Source organism: Rhinolophus sinicus, chromosome 1 (genome assembly GCF_057876585.1).
Source record: "Rhinolophus sinicus isolate RSI-liver-muscle chromosome 1, RSI-T2T, whole genome shotgun sequence".
NCBI lineage: Eukaryota > Metazoa > Chordata > Mammalia > Chiroptera > Rhinolophidae > Rhinolophus > Rhinolophus sinicus.
In genome coordinates this window covers 54,934,462-54,950,927 of record NC_142501.1, presented here as the reverse complement: position 1 = coordinate 54,950,927, position 16,466 = coordinate 54,934,462, and the positions used below count along the sequence as shown (strand labels likewise).

The 16,466-nt window shown below is 50.7% G+C and overlaps 1 protein-coding gene across 1 annotated transcript; it reads left to right on the top strand.

Moving 5' to 3' along the window:
* Positions 1 to 3,205: 3,205 nt before the first annotated feature.
* KRT79 (keratin 79) lies at positions 3,206 to 15,589 on the top strand. The gene is made up of 9 exons (XM_019724374.3): positions 3,206 to 3,716; positions 5,655 to 5,875; positions 6,997 to 7,057; positions 7,160 to 7,255; positions 12,525 to 12,689; positions 12,907 to 13,032; positions 13,693 to 13,913; positions 14,586 to 14,620; positions 14,892 to 15,589. Exons 1-9 carry the CDS (start codon positions 3,240 to 3,242, stop codon positions 15,089 to 15,091), a joined length of 1,602 nt encoding a protein of 533 aa, XP_019579933.3. The 5' UTR covers positions 3,206 to 3,239; the 3' UTR covers positions 15,092 to 15,589.
* Positions 15,590 to 16,466: the final 877 nt, after the last annotated feature.

The following is a 16,466-nucleotide window of genomic DNA, read 5'->3' as shown; positions in this document are numbered from 1 at the left end:
AGACATGAGTGGGTGGGCACAGGGCTTTGGAGCTAGAATTCTTGGGCTTGAATCCCAGCTCTGCCATGTACTAGTGGTGTGACTTGGACCAAGTTACTTAACCTCTCTGTGCTTCAGTTTCCTCATCTGTGAAAAGACATTAATAATAATACCCATCTCACAGGGCCATGTGGGCATGATACCATTCAGGATCCCAGAAGGAAACAGTCACCCAAGATGGTTCAGTGCAATGGACTTTAATGAAAGACTTACTTACAGAGGCATGGGAATGGTTAAGGGAACAAACACAAGGTGCAGAGGCCGGAGGCTGGCAGCACTGGGAAGCCACTGCCACCCCAGAGCACTGGGGCTGACCATCTAGTTTGTCCAGGCCCAGGGGATTTCTGGAATGTAGGACTTTCAGTGTTACATTCTGGTACAATCAGGATGAGGTGGTTAGCCTGTGTAGAGCTGGAGAGACCGGAGGAAGAAGCGGAGGGACTAGATGATAGAGTTGGGGGCTGTAGAGGGGGGTCACCTGGAAGGAGGATGCCCCTAGTGCAGAAGCAGGGAGGGAGCAGGAAGAAATATCCACCCTCCTTCACTTTGGGATCTCTTGCTGGGGTCTCCTCTTGGCCAACCCATCTGGAAGCCAGAGAACAAGGGAGCAGCCTACCAAGGTCAAGGAGGTTGGGGAATGGATCTGGGCTGGGAAGGAGGCAAACAAAGCACACCCAGTGCAGAGACTAAGGGCGTTATTGCATGGATAGTGCATAGGTTCCTGTCTGCCCTATAGTAAGTGCTCAATTAATTGCTGATATAATAACCATGACTATTACATTAGAAAGTCCTATCTCTGTATGGGGGCCTCTCAAGGGCAGCCAATGTGTTTTCTTCACCCTTGTATCTTTTATATTGTCTTGCCTCATCCCTCACTCCATGGCCCTCTTATCCTGCTGCAGAGAGGAACCCTGGGCAGGTGACAGTCTCCAGAGATGGAGGCCCTTGAACCCAGCTGCAGTGGAAGGAGGAAACTGCTCCTCCTTGGGCTGCAGAAAGGTCTGAGCTTGAGTGTCCTGTATGAAAGTCAAGTGGAGAGTCAGGGCAGGAGGAGGCACCGTGACTCCCACGCTGTCTGGGCTGGGACTGGTGAGATGTGCTGCCTGGGTAGGAGGCAGACTCTCTCCCGGAAGTAACTGTGAGAGTGGGTCCTGGGTTGCCTGCTGTCTGTCACCAGCTCCCAACACAAAGCCTGGCACAGAGCACCAGTAAATATGTGGAGATGTCAGTGTCTGGGGAGGGGTGGAATGTGTGTTTGCAGCCCACTCTACACCCACTACCCCCGCGGCTCCTGACTCAGAGGGCTGACATCACTCCTTTCCCCAGGGAGGGGGCCCCACTCACAACTGTCTGTCCCTCCCACACCCCCGCTGGGGAGAGATAAGGGAGGCTGAGAAAGTGATCACAGCCTCTGGGGCAGGAGACAAAGGTTAGTGGGAAGTGACAACTCAGTCCTGCAATTACAGGCCAGTGCTTCTTGAAAGGAATTCCCTGACGGGCCCTGCTTATAGACAGAGGCAAGGAGGCCCAGAGAGGTTGAGAGTTGTTGGAGGACACACAGCTCAGTGGGGATTCATCCGTCCTCCCGAAATGCGGGGTATCCTAGCTCTAAGTAGGGAGGAAAATCCTCTCTTGGGCATGAAAGGACCAATTCTGTGAGTGCCCCTCACCCTTAGCCTTATGGGAGCTACTTCAACTTCTTGAAACTGGGAGCCACTGACAGCTCCCTAGTGGTCCTAGAAAAGAATCCCACAGCCTCCTCTGGGCCTGGAGTGGGTCCACTCTCCATATGCCTTCCTTGGGCTGTGTGTATGGCCCCATGTCTTGTCCTTTGGGATCCTGGGGACACAAGACAGTGCGAGTCCAGCTTTAGCCCTGGCAGCTGTGTGAGGAACACAGCCCATGCTGTCTCCACTTCTTCCCTCAGGCAAGTCTCTCTCCTCTCTCCCCGCTCTGCCCCCCTTTTTTGGCTGAAAGCTGAAGTGGATGAGGAGAGACAATCTCTAAAGTCACCTCAACACTCCTTTGTCCTAACAGTTGACCAACATTTGCCATCTCCAAGTCTTCTCTTGGGGCTGTGTTTGGTCCCAGTAGTCTGAAGTGGGTGGGGTGTGGAGGGGACAGTGTGAAGTGATTTGAGGAGACCCCTGGCTCCTTCTGAAGCCAGCAATGGGGCTCCATGTGGGATGGGAAGACAGGAATGTTGGGGGTGCTCCATGGACCTATTGGGGCTTTTGTTGAATACACACTTCCTGGATCTATACCTATGTCCAACAAGGATGGGGTGTCCTCCACCCACCTCCAGCTCCCTCCAAAGTGACTGGACATTTCTGGGGAAGCTCTGCCATGAGGCAGAAGGTCAGGGATCTCAGACAATGGTCGAGGCCCCGTGTCTCTCTTTAGCCCCCAGAAGAGTGTGCTTTGCCCTCCTCACCTCCCTGGCTTCTGGATACTGCCTGAAGAGCCCAAGCCTTTCTATTTCCTCATCAAGTGCCCAGACTCCATGGTTGGACAGGAACCTTCTTTCTGTCCTTGCATCCACATTGCCCAGCACAGAATCTCCACTCAACAGACAGTCTGCTAGTGTATGACAAAAGAACAGCTTGCTCCCACCCCCACTCTGTCACCTGTGCCCCCCGCCTGCCAGGGGCCAGTAAGGCCGTGGGCTGGGAGGTGGGACTGGAGCAGGCCTGGGCACTCTCTCCACAGCCCATTGCCCAATGCTTTCTCCCTTACCACCTGCACAGCCGGGCCCTGAGGCCTTGGCTTCTAACAGGGGCCTGGGATAAAGCGCATAGAACAGAGCCCCATTGATGGTGGCCATGAGGGCTGGGTGGGAGGAGACCAAACCAGCCACGGGTAGTGGAGGTGGCCGTGGGAGCCGTATCATCTTGTTGCAAGACAGGAGAGCCCCAGGGGGTAGAAGGTGGCATCCCGCCCCACACAGTCTCAGCTCAGCTCCAGCTCTGGAGCGCAGGTGATAACTGGGAGCAGCCCCTCCCTCCTGCTGTGGTAGAGGGATTCCCCACCCCTCAACCCACAGGGCCTCTCCCTCTCCTCCTGGGGCGATGGGGCAGGAGTGCCTATGGCACCGAAGACCCAGCCCAGCTGGGAAAAGATAAAACGCCCATCAGTTGCCGGGAAGCTCACTGTGCTTCCTCCCAGCTCTCTCAGCCTGTGCTCCGGCCCCTCTGACAGCCATGAGGTCCTCTGTATCCCGGCGGATGTACTCTACCAAAGGGGGCTTCAGCTCCAACTCTGCCAGTGGAGGGGGTGGGTCCAGAGCCCACACCAGCTTCAGCTCAGTGACGATGTCCCGTAGCAGTGGCAGTGGTGGAGGGACCCGCAGTGGTCTCAGCACTGGCGGCTTTGGCAGCCGGAGCCTCTATAACTTGGGGGGCAGTAAGAGCATCTCGGTCAGTGTGGCTGGAGGGGCCTCCTCAGGGCGGGCCCTAGGAGGCTTCGGCCATGGCAGTGGGGCCTACATGGGCCTGGGGGCTGGAAGGCAGACATTCGGGCCCGCCTGTCCTCCTGGCGGTATCCAGGAGGTCACCATCAATCAGAGCCTGCTGACCCCCCTCAATGTGGAGATCGACCCGGAGATCCAGCGGGTACGCACCCAGGAGCGGGAGCAGATCAAGACCCTCAACAACAAGTTCGCCTCCTTCATCGACAAGGTGAGCTGAGGTAGAAGGAGGCAGAGAGTGCGCCTGGAGCAGAAGCAGGGTCTGTGAGAGAGAGAGGCCGGGTGGAGGCTGTTACAGCCCATGTGCACTCAGGTAGGGGTTGGTGGGATGACTTTTGGAGTGCCTCTGGTCTGAGCCTCGGATGCCCGGGTGTGGACGGCTGGAGACAGCCTCTGGGTCTTTACTGTAATTGTTCAGGTGAATCTCGAGTCTACTCACGAGGCCTGTGTGTCAAACCCCCCCTGAGCATGCTGCAGCCCTTCCTGTGGCCATCACTGGTATCATTACACAGCAGCGTTAGCTTACCATTGCACAGTGGCTTGTACTCATTGCTCCTCTTAGTGGGGTGGCGCTTATTGCCTGTTGAGATTTGACAGCTGGGTAACTGGCTCAAGTGTCAAACAAGTTACCCAAGGAGCCCATCCTTTCCCTATTTTCTCAGTTTTGGTGGAGGCCTAAGGGCAAAGATGTGATCAGGACACAATTGGGGGGCGGTATAGTCTTAAGGGAAATCCCCTTTTTGCTTCTCCTATTCCTTCTCGCTGTTCTGGCCAAGAAATCCAGTTTGGAGTGAACACTGAGGAGAGTGGTCACCATGTCACCATGACCTGGGGAGTGGGGTTTGATGTGTCCCCGGCATCCAGGCTGACTGGGGTGGCTCTTGTACTGTTCTCTGGCATTTCCAAGTCCATTTTGCGGGCGTTGTCTACCTGCACCCTGAGACCCCAGGTAGTGGGACCACGATGGGGAAAACCTGCTGGACGACTATGTCTTGATTCAGTGACTTGTGGGCTCCTAGAAGACACTCATGTCCCCTTTCTCGTGTGATACCCACAATAGGTTAGGAATCACAACAAGTATTATTCTGCCCGTTTTTAAGAAGAAAAATCTGAGGTTTAGAGAGGTCATGTGATTTGCCCAGGTTCATGCCGGTACTCGGGGCAGAGGTGAGCCTGGATCCAGGGTCATGAGTCTCGTGGTCCTCGGCACTAAGAGGGCTCATTACTACTCACGGCGGAACACCTGCTGCATGGTGTTCCTAGACCACGTGACTGGGCCTGCGGTGCTGTGGGGGTGGGACCTGGAGACACTGGATGGCAGAGGGTGAAGCAAGCCCGTCCTCCCACTCTCCTCACCTCTTCCCCTAGTGACTTTTGGTTCTTCTGCGGGACCGTCCCAGAGGTTAAATAAGTAAAAAATCTCTCTCAGGCTCTATGAATCCTGGGCTGGTTGTTGGGGGTCTGAAAGGTTGTCTGTGTTTGGTGTCTGGGAACCCTGGCTAGGCAGAAAAAAATCAGACTTACAGAAAAGTTGCAAGAATGGTACAACCTACTCCTGTATACACTTTCACCCAGATTCACCAATTTTAAATATTTTGTTACATTTGTTTTCTTTCTGTCTTTGTTTGTATGCATATAATATCTATCTATCATCTATCTATCCATCTATCTATCTATCTATCTACCTATCTATATACATATAATCATAAATATATATACAAATATATACAACAGAGTTGAATATATATTATACACACAGACACAGACAGACAGACAGACACACACACACATCTGCATTTTGAACAGTTGATGTTGATGCAGAATTGGGTTCAGAAACATCGATCTAGTCCAATTACCCAGGACAAGTGAGAAAGGGAACCCCAGAGAGAAGTGGCTTGACTGTCACTAATGAATAAATGACTGAGCTGGGGCTTTCATATCTATTAGCTCTCTAGAGTTCTTGTCATCACACTGGTCTATCTTTTCTAGCAAAGATTGTTCCCACAGGAACTCCCCCTCAGCAGCTGTAGGGCCTATGCTGCCCCTGTGATGTCCTGGTCACGGACAGATGGGGGCGCTGGGCCCCATTCTCGGTCTCTCTTGGGGCCAGGGGATGGTCCAGCCCACCCCCCTTCTTGCTCTGGCTCAGGTGCGTTTCTTGGAGCAGCAGAATAAGGTGTTGGAGACTAAGTGGGCACTGCTGCAAGAGCAGGGCCAGAGCTCGGGCGTCACCAGGAACAACCTGGAGCCCCTGTTTGAGGCCTACTTGGGCAGCCTGCGCAGGCAGCTGGACGGCCTCCAGGGCGAGCGGGGGAAGCTGGACTTGGAGCTGAGGAACGTGCAGGAGCTGGTCGAGGACTTCAAGAACAAGTGAGGAGGGCTGGACAGGCGGGGGCCCTATGGGCGTGGGGAGGGGACATTGTGGGCAGTCTCCCCAGAGAGGGCCAGCCCATTCCCAGTGTCCTGGGATCTGTCTGGGGGATGCACAGTCAGATCTGCTTCCCTCGGTGCTCAGGCACTGGACCCATTTCCTCCTGGAGAACTGTCACACTTGTCTGTGCATTGCTGCTCATAATTTTGAAAACTCTTTATTACAAGGTGGGAAGACTAGTGTAATGAACTTATATGGTCTCATTACCCAGCTTTAATAATGATCAACACAGCTAGTCTTGTTTATTTTGTACCCCTACTCACTTCCCCCCCTCCCTGATTGTCCCGAAGCAAATCCCAGCCATCATGTCACCTAATTGACAAAAATTTTATTGGATATGTTCATATAGTTCATTTACATAACTTGACTTAGTAAACATAAACACAATGCCATAATCATACCAAAAATTTTTAAAACAGTAATTCCTCAATATCATCAAATATCCAGTCAATTTTAAGTTTCCAATTGTCCCATTAAAGTCATAAATTAAAAAACATACAGTTTGTTTGAATCAACATCTAAATATACTTCACGTTATGGTTGATTGATATATATATATATATATATGTACAGATATATATATATATACATACACATATATATTTATTTATTTATAATTTGAAGGTGTAATTTTTCTTAATTTTTACAACTTGACACAGGCAATTTCTAAACCTTAAAGCCTCAGCCAAAGCAGTTGGAGAGAAATTAGTTGTTTCAAATGCCATCCACTTGCTGAAAGTGGAGCAAAGGTTAACCACTGTTGACACATCTCCACTTGTTCCTATAAAGCCACCGAAGGGCTCTGATTCAAAGAGATGGCTGCTCTTGACTGCCACAGTATTGCACAAATTCTGTGCCCATTTCCTTAAAAGGGGCGAGGAAGGATGTTTAAAGACTGTACCCCAAATTTCTTCGTTGGTTGGCTGCATTACAGAACTGCTCCCCAAAGTTGTTCTTAGCCAATATGGGACCCACCAGGGCTTCCTTAAAGCCAAAAGGGTCCAATGCCTTAAAAGGCAGAGCTTGGCTGAGCCTAGCCTGAGTTTTCCATGTGTAACAGGTATGAGGATGAAATCAACAAGCGCACTGCCGCCGAGAATGAGTTCGTGGTGATCAAGAAGGTGAGCAGGATGGCAGGGTGGGGGCAGGTGGTTCTTTGGCTACTGTGGGGCTGGGCTGACTGGGGGCCGAGTCATCTGCCCTGCTCTATCCCTCGCCCCCAGGATGTGGATGCTGCGTACATGGGCCGAATGGACCTGCATGGCAAAGTGGGCACCTTGACCGAGGAGCTCGACTTCCTGAATCATCTCTATGAAATGGTGAGATGGCCAATGGACAGGAATCATCACATACAGCACTGGGGATCCCCCTGGGAGGTCTGATCTGAATTCCCAGGCCATTTCATGGAGAGAAGAGAGAACCTGGACCTTTAATGAACACCAGCTTCCGTATATTAAGTGTTTCAGATGGACCAGGCACTGGGTTAAGCTTTTTACGTTATTCTCTCAATGATGCTATAACATTATAGAAGTGCTATTATTGTCTCCATTTCATAGTCAGGGACACTGAGGCTCAGAGTAACTTGTCCACAGTCACAGAGCTAGTTAGAGGCAGTGCTGCAGTTGAAATCTGGTCTTGGACTTTAAAGCCTGACTCTTGCTACTGTGTGATACTGTGTTCCCCTTCTTGTCCGGTTTGTAATGGAGCAAGGGATGAAGGAGCAGAGATGGGCAGACTGAGATGGGGGTTGGGATTCCAGGTTAGAGCCAGGGGTGAGGTGTAAAGAGTGGGCAGATCAAAGAATCCAGGAGGGGTCCCAGGAAACAAGGGAGCTTTGAAAGCTTGGGTGAGAGGGTTGCACTTAGCATGAGTTGATTCTAGAATCATAGACTCTTAGAATAGGAAGGGACCTCAGGGCAAGCCTTCCACTCAACTTAAAGCCTTTTCTCTAATACCCGTGATGGGGATCATGTAACCTCTACTTGAATACTTCTATTTTTTTGGGGGGCAGGCATTTCCATTGTTGAAAAACTTTATTAGAAAGCTGACTTGAATCTTTTCCCCACGGCTTCTGCTCTTGATTGGCCCTGATTCTGTCTTCTGGGTTGCATGTATTCTACTATCTTCCATGTGACATATGTTTTTCATATGACAACACTTTACAGGTCATGATGATTAGGGGATTGAAATCTGTGGCATGTGAGACGTTCAGGAAACAGGGTTCTGAGTCCAGAATTCAGAAAACAGAAGGGTGGGGAGGGAGGTTACCGATACAAACTTCCATTCATGCAGCCTAATATTACACTAGTTTATGTGTTATTTTTAGAAACCATTTCACCATGTTTGTTCCTTAACAACTCCCCTCTGCCCCCCGAATTGTTTTCACATGAATGCTTTCAAGTGAGATAGGCTGTCCTCCAACTTCCTGTATTTAGGAAGTTGAATTTTTGAAACTGAATGCAAGAGCTAACGATTCTCCTTTTTTCCCCCCTGTGAAATGTCATTGAAATTTCATCCCATCATTGGACGTCATTGTGGGCACTTTGAAATTGGATTCTCCTATCCAATATTGGAGATACCCAATTGGATAATTGGATATATTAGTGATGCATCAGCTTAAGGTTATCTTCAGGGTTAAACTGGTCAACTGCGGGTCTAGTTGTTTGATAATACGTCAGTAAATCATTGAGAAACACATTAAGGCAGACAGCGTGAGAACAGAGTCCTAGTCCAAGAACTAGGTTTTTAGTAGTGGCTTCCCACCAGGCTCACCTCACCCCACTCAGCAATTTGTGGTTGAAAGTGGCTCAGCTACTTTAACATCCAGTTAACTATGCCATCACCCAACCCACATTTTTCTGTCTTATTTTAAAGAATGCCAGAAAAAAAAAATCATTTCAAAGAGAGAGAAAAAAATGTGCCTTTGAAAGAAAGGCTTGGTCATACAATGTCCATCACAGTCCTTTAGCAGCTTAGTGATACAACCTCAAAAACATCCGTTTGGTTTGACTTTTTCTTAGGGTAGTTCCTGCTGGCTCTAACCCTCTCATACACATTTTATAATTCATACTGGAGGTTCATAGGAGATTGACATCAAGTTTAACTTGGAGAAATCAAAATTTTGCCCCTTTGGAAATGAGGACACGTGCTACGTCTAGGGTTCTGGGTTCTGGAACCTCTCCTACTCTCCATATTTCTCAAGGATTCATCGTCTTGGCAACCAGGGGCATTCATCGTCTTGGCAATCCCCATGGCCTTCTAGGATATGCTCTTCTGCCTGGACCGCTAAGATCCCCAACAAGACCAAGGCTTCTTATGCTCTGTGTGTCTGTCTTGGGTTTCCATTTCTTCTCAAGCATCCTGCCCTTCCAGTTTGATGACTGTTCCCCTTGATCAAAAGAACAAATGACATGGCAGATGAGTTGTTGACTTTGCCTGGGTCTTCGGTAGGGTTAGCCAAATGCTGCCTCCCTTGTTGTTTTTGCCTAGAGCTTATCTAACAGCCCCGTCCGCGGGCTTTAGCGTTTCCCTGGCTCATGCTTGGCTGCGTTGCTCTCCTTCCAACATTTCTACACGACCTGTCAGGATGGAGCTTGTTGGGGAGTGTTCAGTGCCATCATGCTGATGTCTTAGGTGCCTAACCAGTTTCTCCATTACTGGGATCATTGATAGTCATTTATTGTTTGAGGCTCCCTCATTTCCTCTTTCATTTATCTCTTTTCGGTCAATGGTTCCCACACCCCTCTTCTCTGAATGTGTAGGAAGTGGCTTTCTTACTCTCTAAGGCACATGTCTGGCATACTCAGCATTCCTTTCCTTTGCTTTTCTTTTCCTATTTAATACACAGTTACTGAGTACCTTCCACAAGACAACAAAAGGACCAAGTCCCTGCCTTTGGGGGGCTTGCAGTTTCCTTCTGGGTTACCATGGGATGACAGCCATCACAGTGACAGGGAGCATGGAGCAGGCTGTGGATGACCTTTTCTGGGGAGCTGGGGGAGCTTCAGGGGAGATGGCATTTGAGTTGGATTTTGAAGGAAGGGTGAGGAGGAGGAAGAGTTTCCAACCGGGCCCCGGCCTGTGCAGTGACACAGCGGCACCAGAGAGAACAGTGTGTTTGAGGAGCAGCAGGTGTGTTGGGCATTGAGCGTGTGGGAGAATTAGGTGAAGAGGTGGAGAGAGAAGGTGAGCTAGGGACCAAGCCAGGGCCACTTCCTGTCAAAGTTCCTCACCACCTATCTTCACCTCCTTGGGGGCTAAGAACAAAGGCCAGAACAGTCATTCCCTTTCTGCCTCATGGGCAAATTAACTATGATTGCCAATGTGGTATTTGGTAATCGATTTCACGGTCTGGTTTTGGTCAAGCCAGATCTTAAGGAAACCTGGAGGGCCCACCACCAATTCCAGGCATGTTTACAGGGCAGGAAAGGAGCCTCATGGCCTCCCTCTGGATTGGGGGCGGCAGGGTGGGGGGAGTGTCCCTGCAGAATCCAGCCCTGTGCCAGTGCCATCACTTCGGCCTCTCTGGCTCTTTTTCTCTTGCCCAGATGCTCTCCACCACTCTTCCCTTCATGGTCCCCAGTGTCTGAGGAGACACAGGCCTTTTCATCCACAGAGCTCTTCTCTCTCCACTTGAATTGGCTCTGTTTCTTTGGAAACCCTGACTTCTGTCCCCTGGTTCTAGCAAAACCACCGTCATCCACTCATGGTAGTGTTCGGTAGATAGTTTTTGTCTCCTTGTCTTCAAAATTCCAAGTTGATTTTCCTCAGGAACTCAGTCTGGCTTGGGACTGCAGAGGGTTGCTGAGCTGGGGAGGGTGAAGGGGTGATCCTGTAAGATGACGCTGGCAGTGTTGTCATGGTGGGAGGAAAACAACTGTGACAAAGGGACGTCGTCTGTAGCAAACGTGCCTCGTGGGCACCTTGACTGACCTTCAGAAAAGTCTGAGCAAGTAATGCATTTTACTGAGAACTCACTATGGCCCATGTGTGGGTCTGAAAACACACACAAACCACGTGAGGAAGGTGTTACATCATGTCCATTTTACAGATGAGGGGACTGAGGAATCCTGAGGCTTAGTGATGACCCTAGTCATACAGCTAGTGAATGTCAGCCTGGGAACTTGAACTTAATTTTGTCTGTCTCTAGAGCTCATATCTTTTCACTAAACCACAAATATTTCAGTGAATGGATTTCTGTCCCCATCTCCGCAACCTATTCCACCTCTTAAAATGCTTGAAACTTATATAATTTTACTAACCAATGTCAGCCTAATAAATTTAATAATCTACTATGCCACCACGGATATCAGTTTTGAATTTGGTAGTTCTCTCTTTCTTTATTTCTGTCTTATCTCTACTTTAGTCTATGTAATCTCAGGTGTCAGACTCCCCAGGTTTGAGACTGGGCTCCCCACTTATTAGTTTGTGATTTGGGGCAAGCTGCTCTTCGTGCTATTAGAAAAGGATGGGTAATGAATTAGTGCCTGTCAATTGTCTAACACAGGGCCTGACTACAGGAAATGCTCACTAAATGAGAGCTGTTGTTGTTATTACCTGTCTCTATCTGTTATAATCCTATTGGCTGTAGTGAAGGGCCAGTGTGTGAGAAAAACCGGACACAAGGCCAGAATATGTTGGAAGACGCTGGCTTTTAGAGAGAAAATTGTCTCCTCTTTGGAAGCCACTCAGGAGCACTGAGTGGATGAGCAATTTGGTTGGAGCTGGGATTTGGAGCAGGGAGGACCATGGGAGAGACAGAGGCATAGTCCAACGCGGAGCCAACATGGTCATGACCTAGTGACTCAAAGCCAGAAACCAAACCTGCCTTTCATGGCATCTTTAAATGCCTGTTTACGTGTGAAAGCTGATGGACCGTGTGTGTGTGTGTGTGTGTGTGTGTGTGTGTGTGTGTGTGTGTGAAAATCACCTTGGTCTATAAATGGCAGTGCCTTCTAGAGGAAACCCCTTGGGCTTTGTTGCTCAACTGATTGGTTCCAGTTTGGACCCCACCAAGACTGGATGACCTTGGATCTAGTGATTTTGGATGCGTCACTTCTCTTCTCCAAGCCTCTTTCCTCACCTCCCTACCGTCAGGACCACTGTGAATGGTGGTGCAAGTTGTTAACTGGCTGAGTGGAGAGTGAGGTTCGAATCAGGCCCATGCCCAGCTTCCCAGGCCCTGGTACAGGTTGCCTCTGCCCAGAGGGGAGCCTTTCCCCAGTTTGCACAAAAGCACCCTGTGGGCCAGCTGTGGCTTTGCCTGCTTCACACAGAGTGTTTTGAAAATTAAAGTAGCAGGTGAATGTGCTGGCTCAGGGCCTGGCACGAGCTTGAGTGCTGTAAGCACACATCCCATTCCCCCTTTTTGAATCTCTTGGAAGCCTGCAAATCCACAAAAAGAAATGCCGTCTATAAAAATGGGAGCCCATTTCACAGCCTGAGAGACTGTGGCCTTTCTTGCAGGTGTAGCTTCCTTCTAGGGTGGAGCCTGGGGAAGAGCACAGGCCTCCCGATGCCACCTGTATCCCTGTCCTCCATCCTTTGATGGCCTCTCAGGCCTGATGGTAGCTAATTCTGTTTCTGCAGGAGCTGAGCAATGTGCAGACCCATGTGTCTGACACCAATGTGGTCCTGTCCATGGACAACAACCGCTGCCTGGACCTCGACAGTATCATCGCTGAGGTCAAGGCCCAGTACGAAGAGATCGCCCAGAGGAGCAAGGCCGAGGCTGAGACCCTGTACCACAGCAAGGTGAGAAGAATGGCTGGCTCAGGTATGTGAGCTGGGACTGGACACAGATCTTTCCCTATGAGAGGCCCGGGCCACTGGGCTCCTTGTCTGCCCAGGGCCAGACACCCCCCCTACATTGGGGCCTCCAGCTGTGAGGATGGGGTTGGGGGCAAGTGGTTACCCATGTAAGCCTGGAACAACCTGATAACTCGCTCACTGCCACTTCTTTGGTGTCCAGTATGAGGAGCTGCAGGTGACGGCTGGGAAGCACGGGGACAACCTGCGGGACACCAAGAACGAGATTGCTGAGCTCACCCGCACTGTGCAGAGGCTGCAGGGTGAGGTGGATGCAGTGAAGAAGCAGGTGAGCCACTGGCTGGGGGCCTGAGCGACCAGCTCAGGTGTTGGTGCAGGTGAGGGGCCTTCTTATGGCCATTCTAAGGGGTGAGCTCTGCTCTTCTGGTGGGTGGGACACACTCCAATATGGACCATCAAGATCAACACACTCCTGTTACAAGAGACGAAACTGAGGCCCAGAGAAAGGAAGGGACTTGTCCGAGGTCACACAGCATGTTAGTGGTAGAGCAGGTGGGACACTCTCCTTCAAGGAGATCGATCCCATCTCCAGGAGGTCAGAGCAGAGGCTAGGGGTTCCAGGGTCCAGGTCATAGCTGCTGACTTCATCTAGGGTATGGCTGAAAGTGTGGGCTCCTCCTCAGATCAGAGTGAAGCATTTTGTTAATGGTGAGGCTGTATTATTTATTTTACCTCTTTTCAGGCACTAGGCTGAGCTGCTACAGGAGGGACTAAGATTATATTAGACTTCAGTAAGGACTTTCCACTGGTGCTACATGATCCTGCTCGTGTAATAACATCTCTTTCAAATGAATATTTCTGATTTCCTTCTTTCCCAGTTGGTTACGGTGGGGGCAGGTGGGGAGGATGGTGATGTCTGGCTTAAGGGCAGAGAGAAGGATACGTCAACCTTGGAGGGTGTACCCAATACCTCTCATTCCCTGGGCAGTGCCAGCAGCTGCAGACTGCCATTGCGGATGCAGAGCAACGCGGGGAGCTGGCATTAAAGGATGCTCAGAAGAAGCTTATGGACTTGGACGCAGCCCTGCACCAGGCCAAGGAGGACCTGGCCCGCCTGCTGCGTGACTACCAGGCCCTCATGAACGTCAAGCTGGCCCTGGACGTGGAGATCGCCACGTACAGGAAGCTGCTGGAGAGCGAGGAGAGCAGGTAGTGGCCCCTCTTGCCCTGATTCCAAGGGCTTCCCAGCCGTGCCCTGTGGGGGAGCCTGCGTAGTTGGCTGTGGTACCTGAAGCAGGAGGATAAGGGAGGAACCAAGGAGCGGGGCTCTTAACTGATCACCTGAGGGAGACTCTCCCACTTGTGTTTACTGCCTCTGCTGTGCGTCTCCTTGAATGGCACAACCATCGATCATCCTTATGGGGCTTGGCAGGCCAACAGGAGTGAGGCTTCTTCCAATACTAGATTCCACCACTAGTGGAAGCTTTGAAAAAAAATTTATCATCTCCATCCTTGAGGAAGGCATGAGGTGTAGAGAAAGTCAGCCAGAAACTGGGTCGCTCTATTTTGGCATGGGTTTTGTTTCTCATGCATCAGAGCAGGGGTCTGTCCGTGGCCTGCAGGGGAGGGATGGGAGGGTGGGGGAGGGCGGGCTGCCACAGCCTGCTGCAGCTAGGCTTCCTCTGTGGCACTGGCTTTGAGGCCCAGTGTGGCCACATGCACAGTTTCCTCATGTCTCTTCGTCTTGTCATGCGGGCCCTGGTTCTCGGGAGTTGACCAACGGAATTGATCCACTGTAAAGGCAGAGAGAGGGAGGGAGAGGGCTTTTGCTCAGGCTCTTGGGACCACCAACCCTTCTCCTGGCCTTTCTGTTTTTCCCAGGATGTCTGGAGAATGTCCCAGTGCTGTCAGCATTTGTGAGTATCTTGCTACCCAGCCCCAGGGCCGGCCCCAGTCCTCTGCTCAGTCCACTTAGTGAATCCTTGGCCCAAAGCACACATTCCCTCCATTTCAGCCCCCTGGCGATAGGTTCAAGGGGTCCCCAGAGAAGGAGCTTCCTGCCCTAGGCTCTCCATCCATTCCCATGGCTCCACTGCCTGATTTTTTCCCACCCCTCACTGATTACCGGAGCCCCTGGCCCTCTTCCAGCATCGTTGCCCTGCCTCACCCAGACCCTTTGCCTTGCAGCTGTGACCGGCAACTCTACCACTATGAGCGGAGGTGGCGCGGCCGGCTTCGGGGGTGGCATCTCCCTGGGTGGGAGTGGGGGTACCAGCAAGGGTGGTTTCAGCACCAACGTGGGCTACAGCACTGTCAAGGGAGGGCCTGTTGGCACCTCCATCCTGCGAAAGACCACCACAGTCAAGACATCCAGCCGGAGGTATTAGCTGCCGAGCCTTGCAAGCAGGGGCCCCTGCAGTCTTTTCCCTGCCCCACTCACCCGCCTCGGCTGCCCTCCCCACCCACCTCCTTAGGAGCAGGAACGGCCCCGGGACCACAGATCCAGTGTATTTGCATGCCGGATTCTTGGCATGTGACCTGCATTTTGGGAAGGGCTCAACTCTACTCAGATTTCTCCCTGGTTCTATGATGGGATGGGAGGTTAAGGCCAACAGCTTGAGTGATGTGTTTGGGTGACTTAGGGATGACCTTTGACCACTGAGAGGAGACTGGATTTTCCAGGCCATCTCAGCTTCCCTCACCTCCTCTGCTCATCTGATCCGAGCTCAGGGCAGGCTGGGAGAGGAGGGGAAGTCAGGAGTGGTCCCTAAATGCCCTTCAACCTCTCCTGTTTCCCACTAGACTCACCCTTTCCCTGAATCTACCCACATCCCCCTCCGCTGTCTGTGCCTGTGATGTGTCTCAATAAATGGCATCTGTAGCTAGATGTGTGTGGCTCCAGTCTGTGCTGCATGGGGAACTGAAATTATTAACTGATGAACTCCCTGGAGGTTGAGGCAGCAATAACCACATGCTCACTATGCCTCAATCGTCGTGCTGAAAGCACATTAGCTCAATACCATCACCACTTTAGGTTTGGCCCTTTTTTCCTTGCAGAGCTCATAGAAGGCTGGAGGGAATACATAAGTTGCTCAAGTCAGGACCCCGCTACTGAGCAGTTGCCAATCACCCAGCCTATGCCCTGATGCTATTGAGCCCTCCACTGACTCTGTGGGGCAGGCAGCACACTATTCAGTGGCGAGATCTTGGGCTTCATGCAGAACTGGGCAGACTTGGGTTTAAGTCCCCCCTCTGCCACTTACTAGCAGTGTGACCTTGGGCAAGTTACTTAACCTCTCTGAGCTCCAGGTTCCTCCTTTGTATTAGGTTGGTGCAAAAATAATTGTGGTTTAAAAGGTTAAAAATAATTGCAAAATCTGCAATTACTTTTGCACCAACCTAATAAAAGCAGGGTGTGATGAGAACACGTGTAAAACATCTGGCTTATGAGCGCCTTGACGAGAATTGCTTCCCTTTGCTTTCCTCTCCCTGGATTCTGGTTTCCTAGTTCATCATCTTGGAATCAGATGATTTCTCTCTTAGCCCTCTCAGCCAGTCATCAATAAATATTCACATTTGTCTGAATACATAATCTTCTCAAGTGCACATGGAATATTTTCTAGGCTAGATCGTATGTTAGGCCCATATGTTAGGCCACAAAACAAGCCTTAGCAAATTTAAGAAGATTTAAATCATACCCTATATCTCTGTTGACCACAATAGTATGAAATTGGAAGTCAGTCATAGGAAAACTGGAAAATT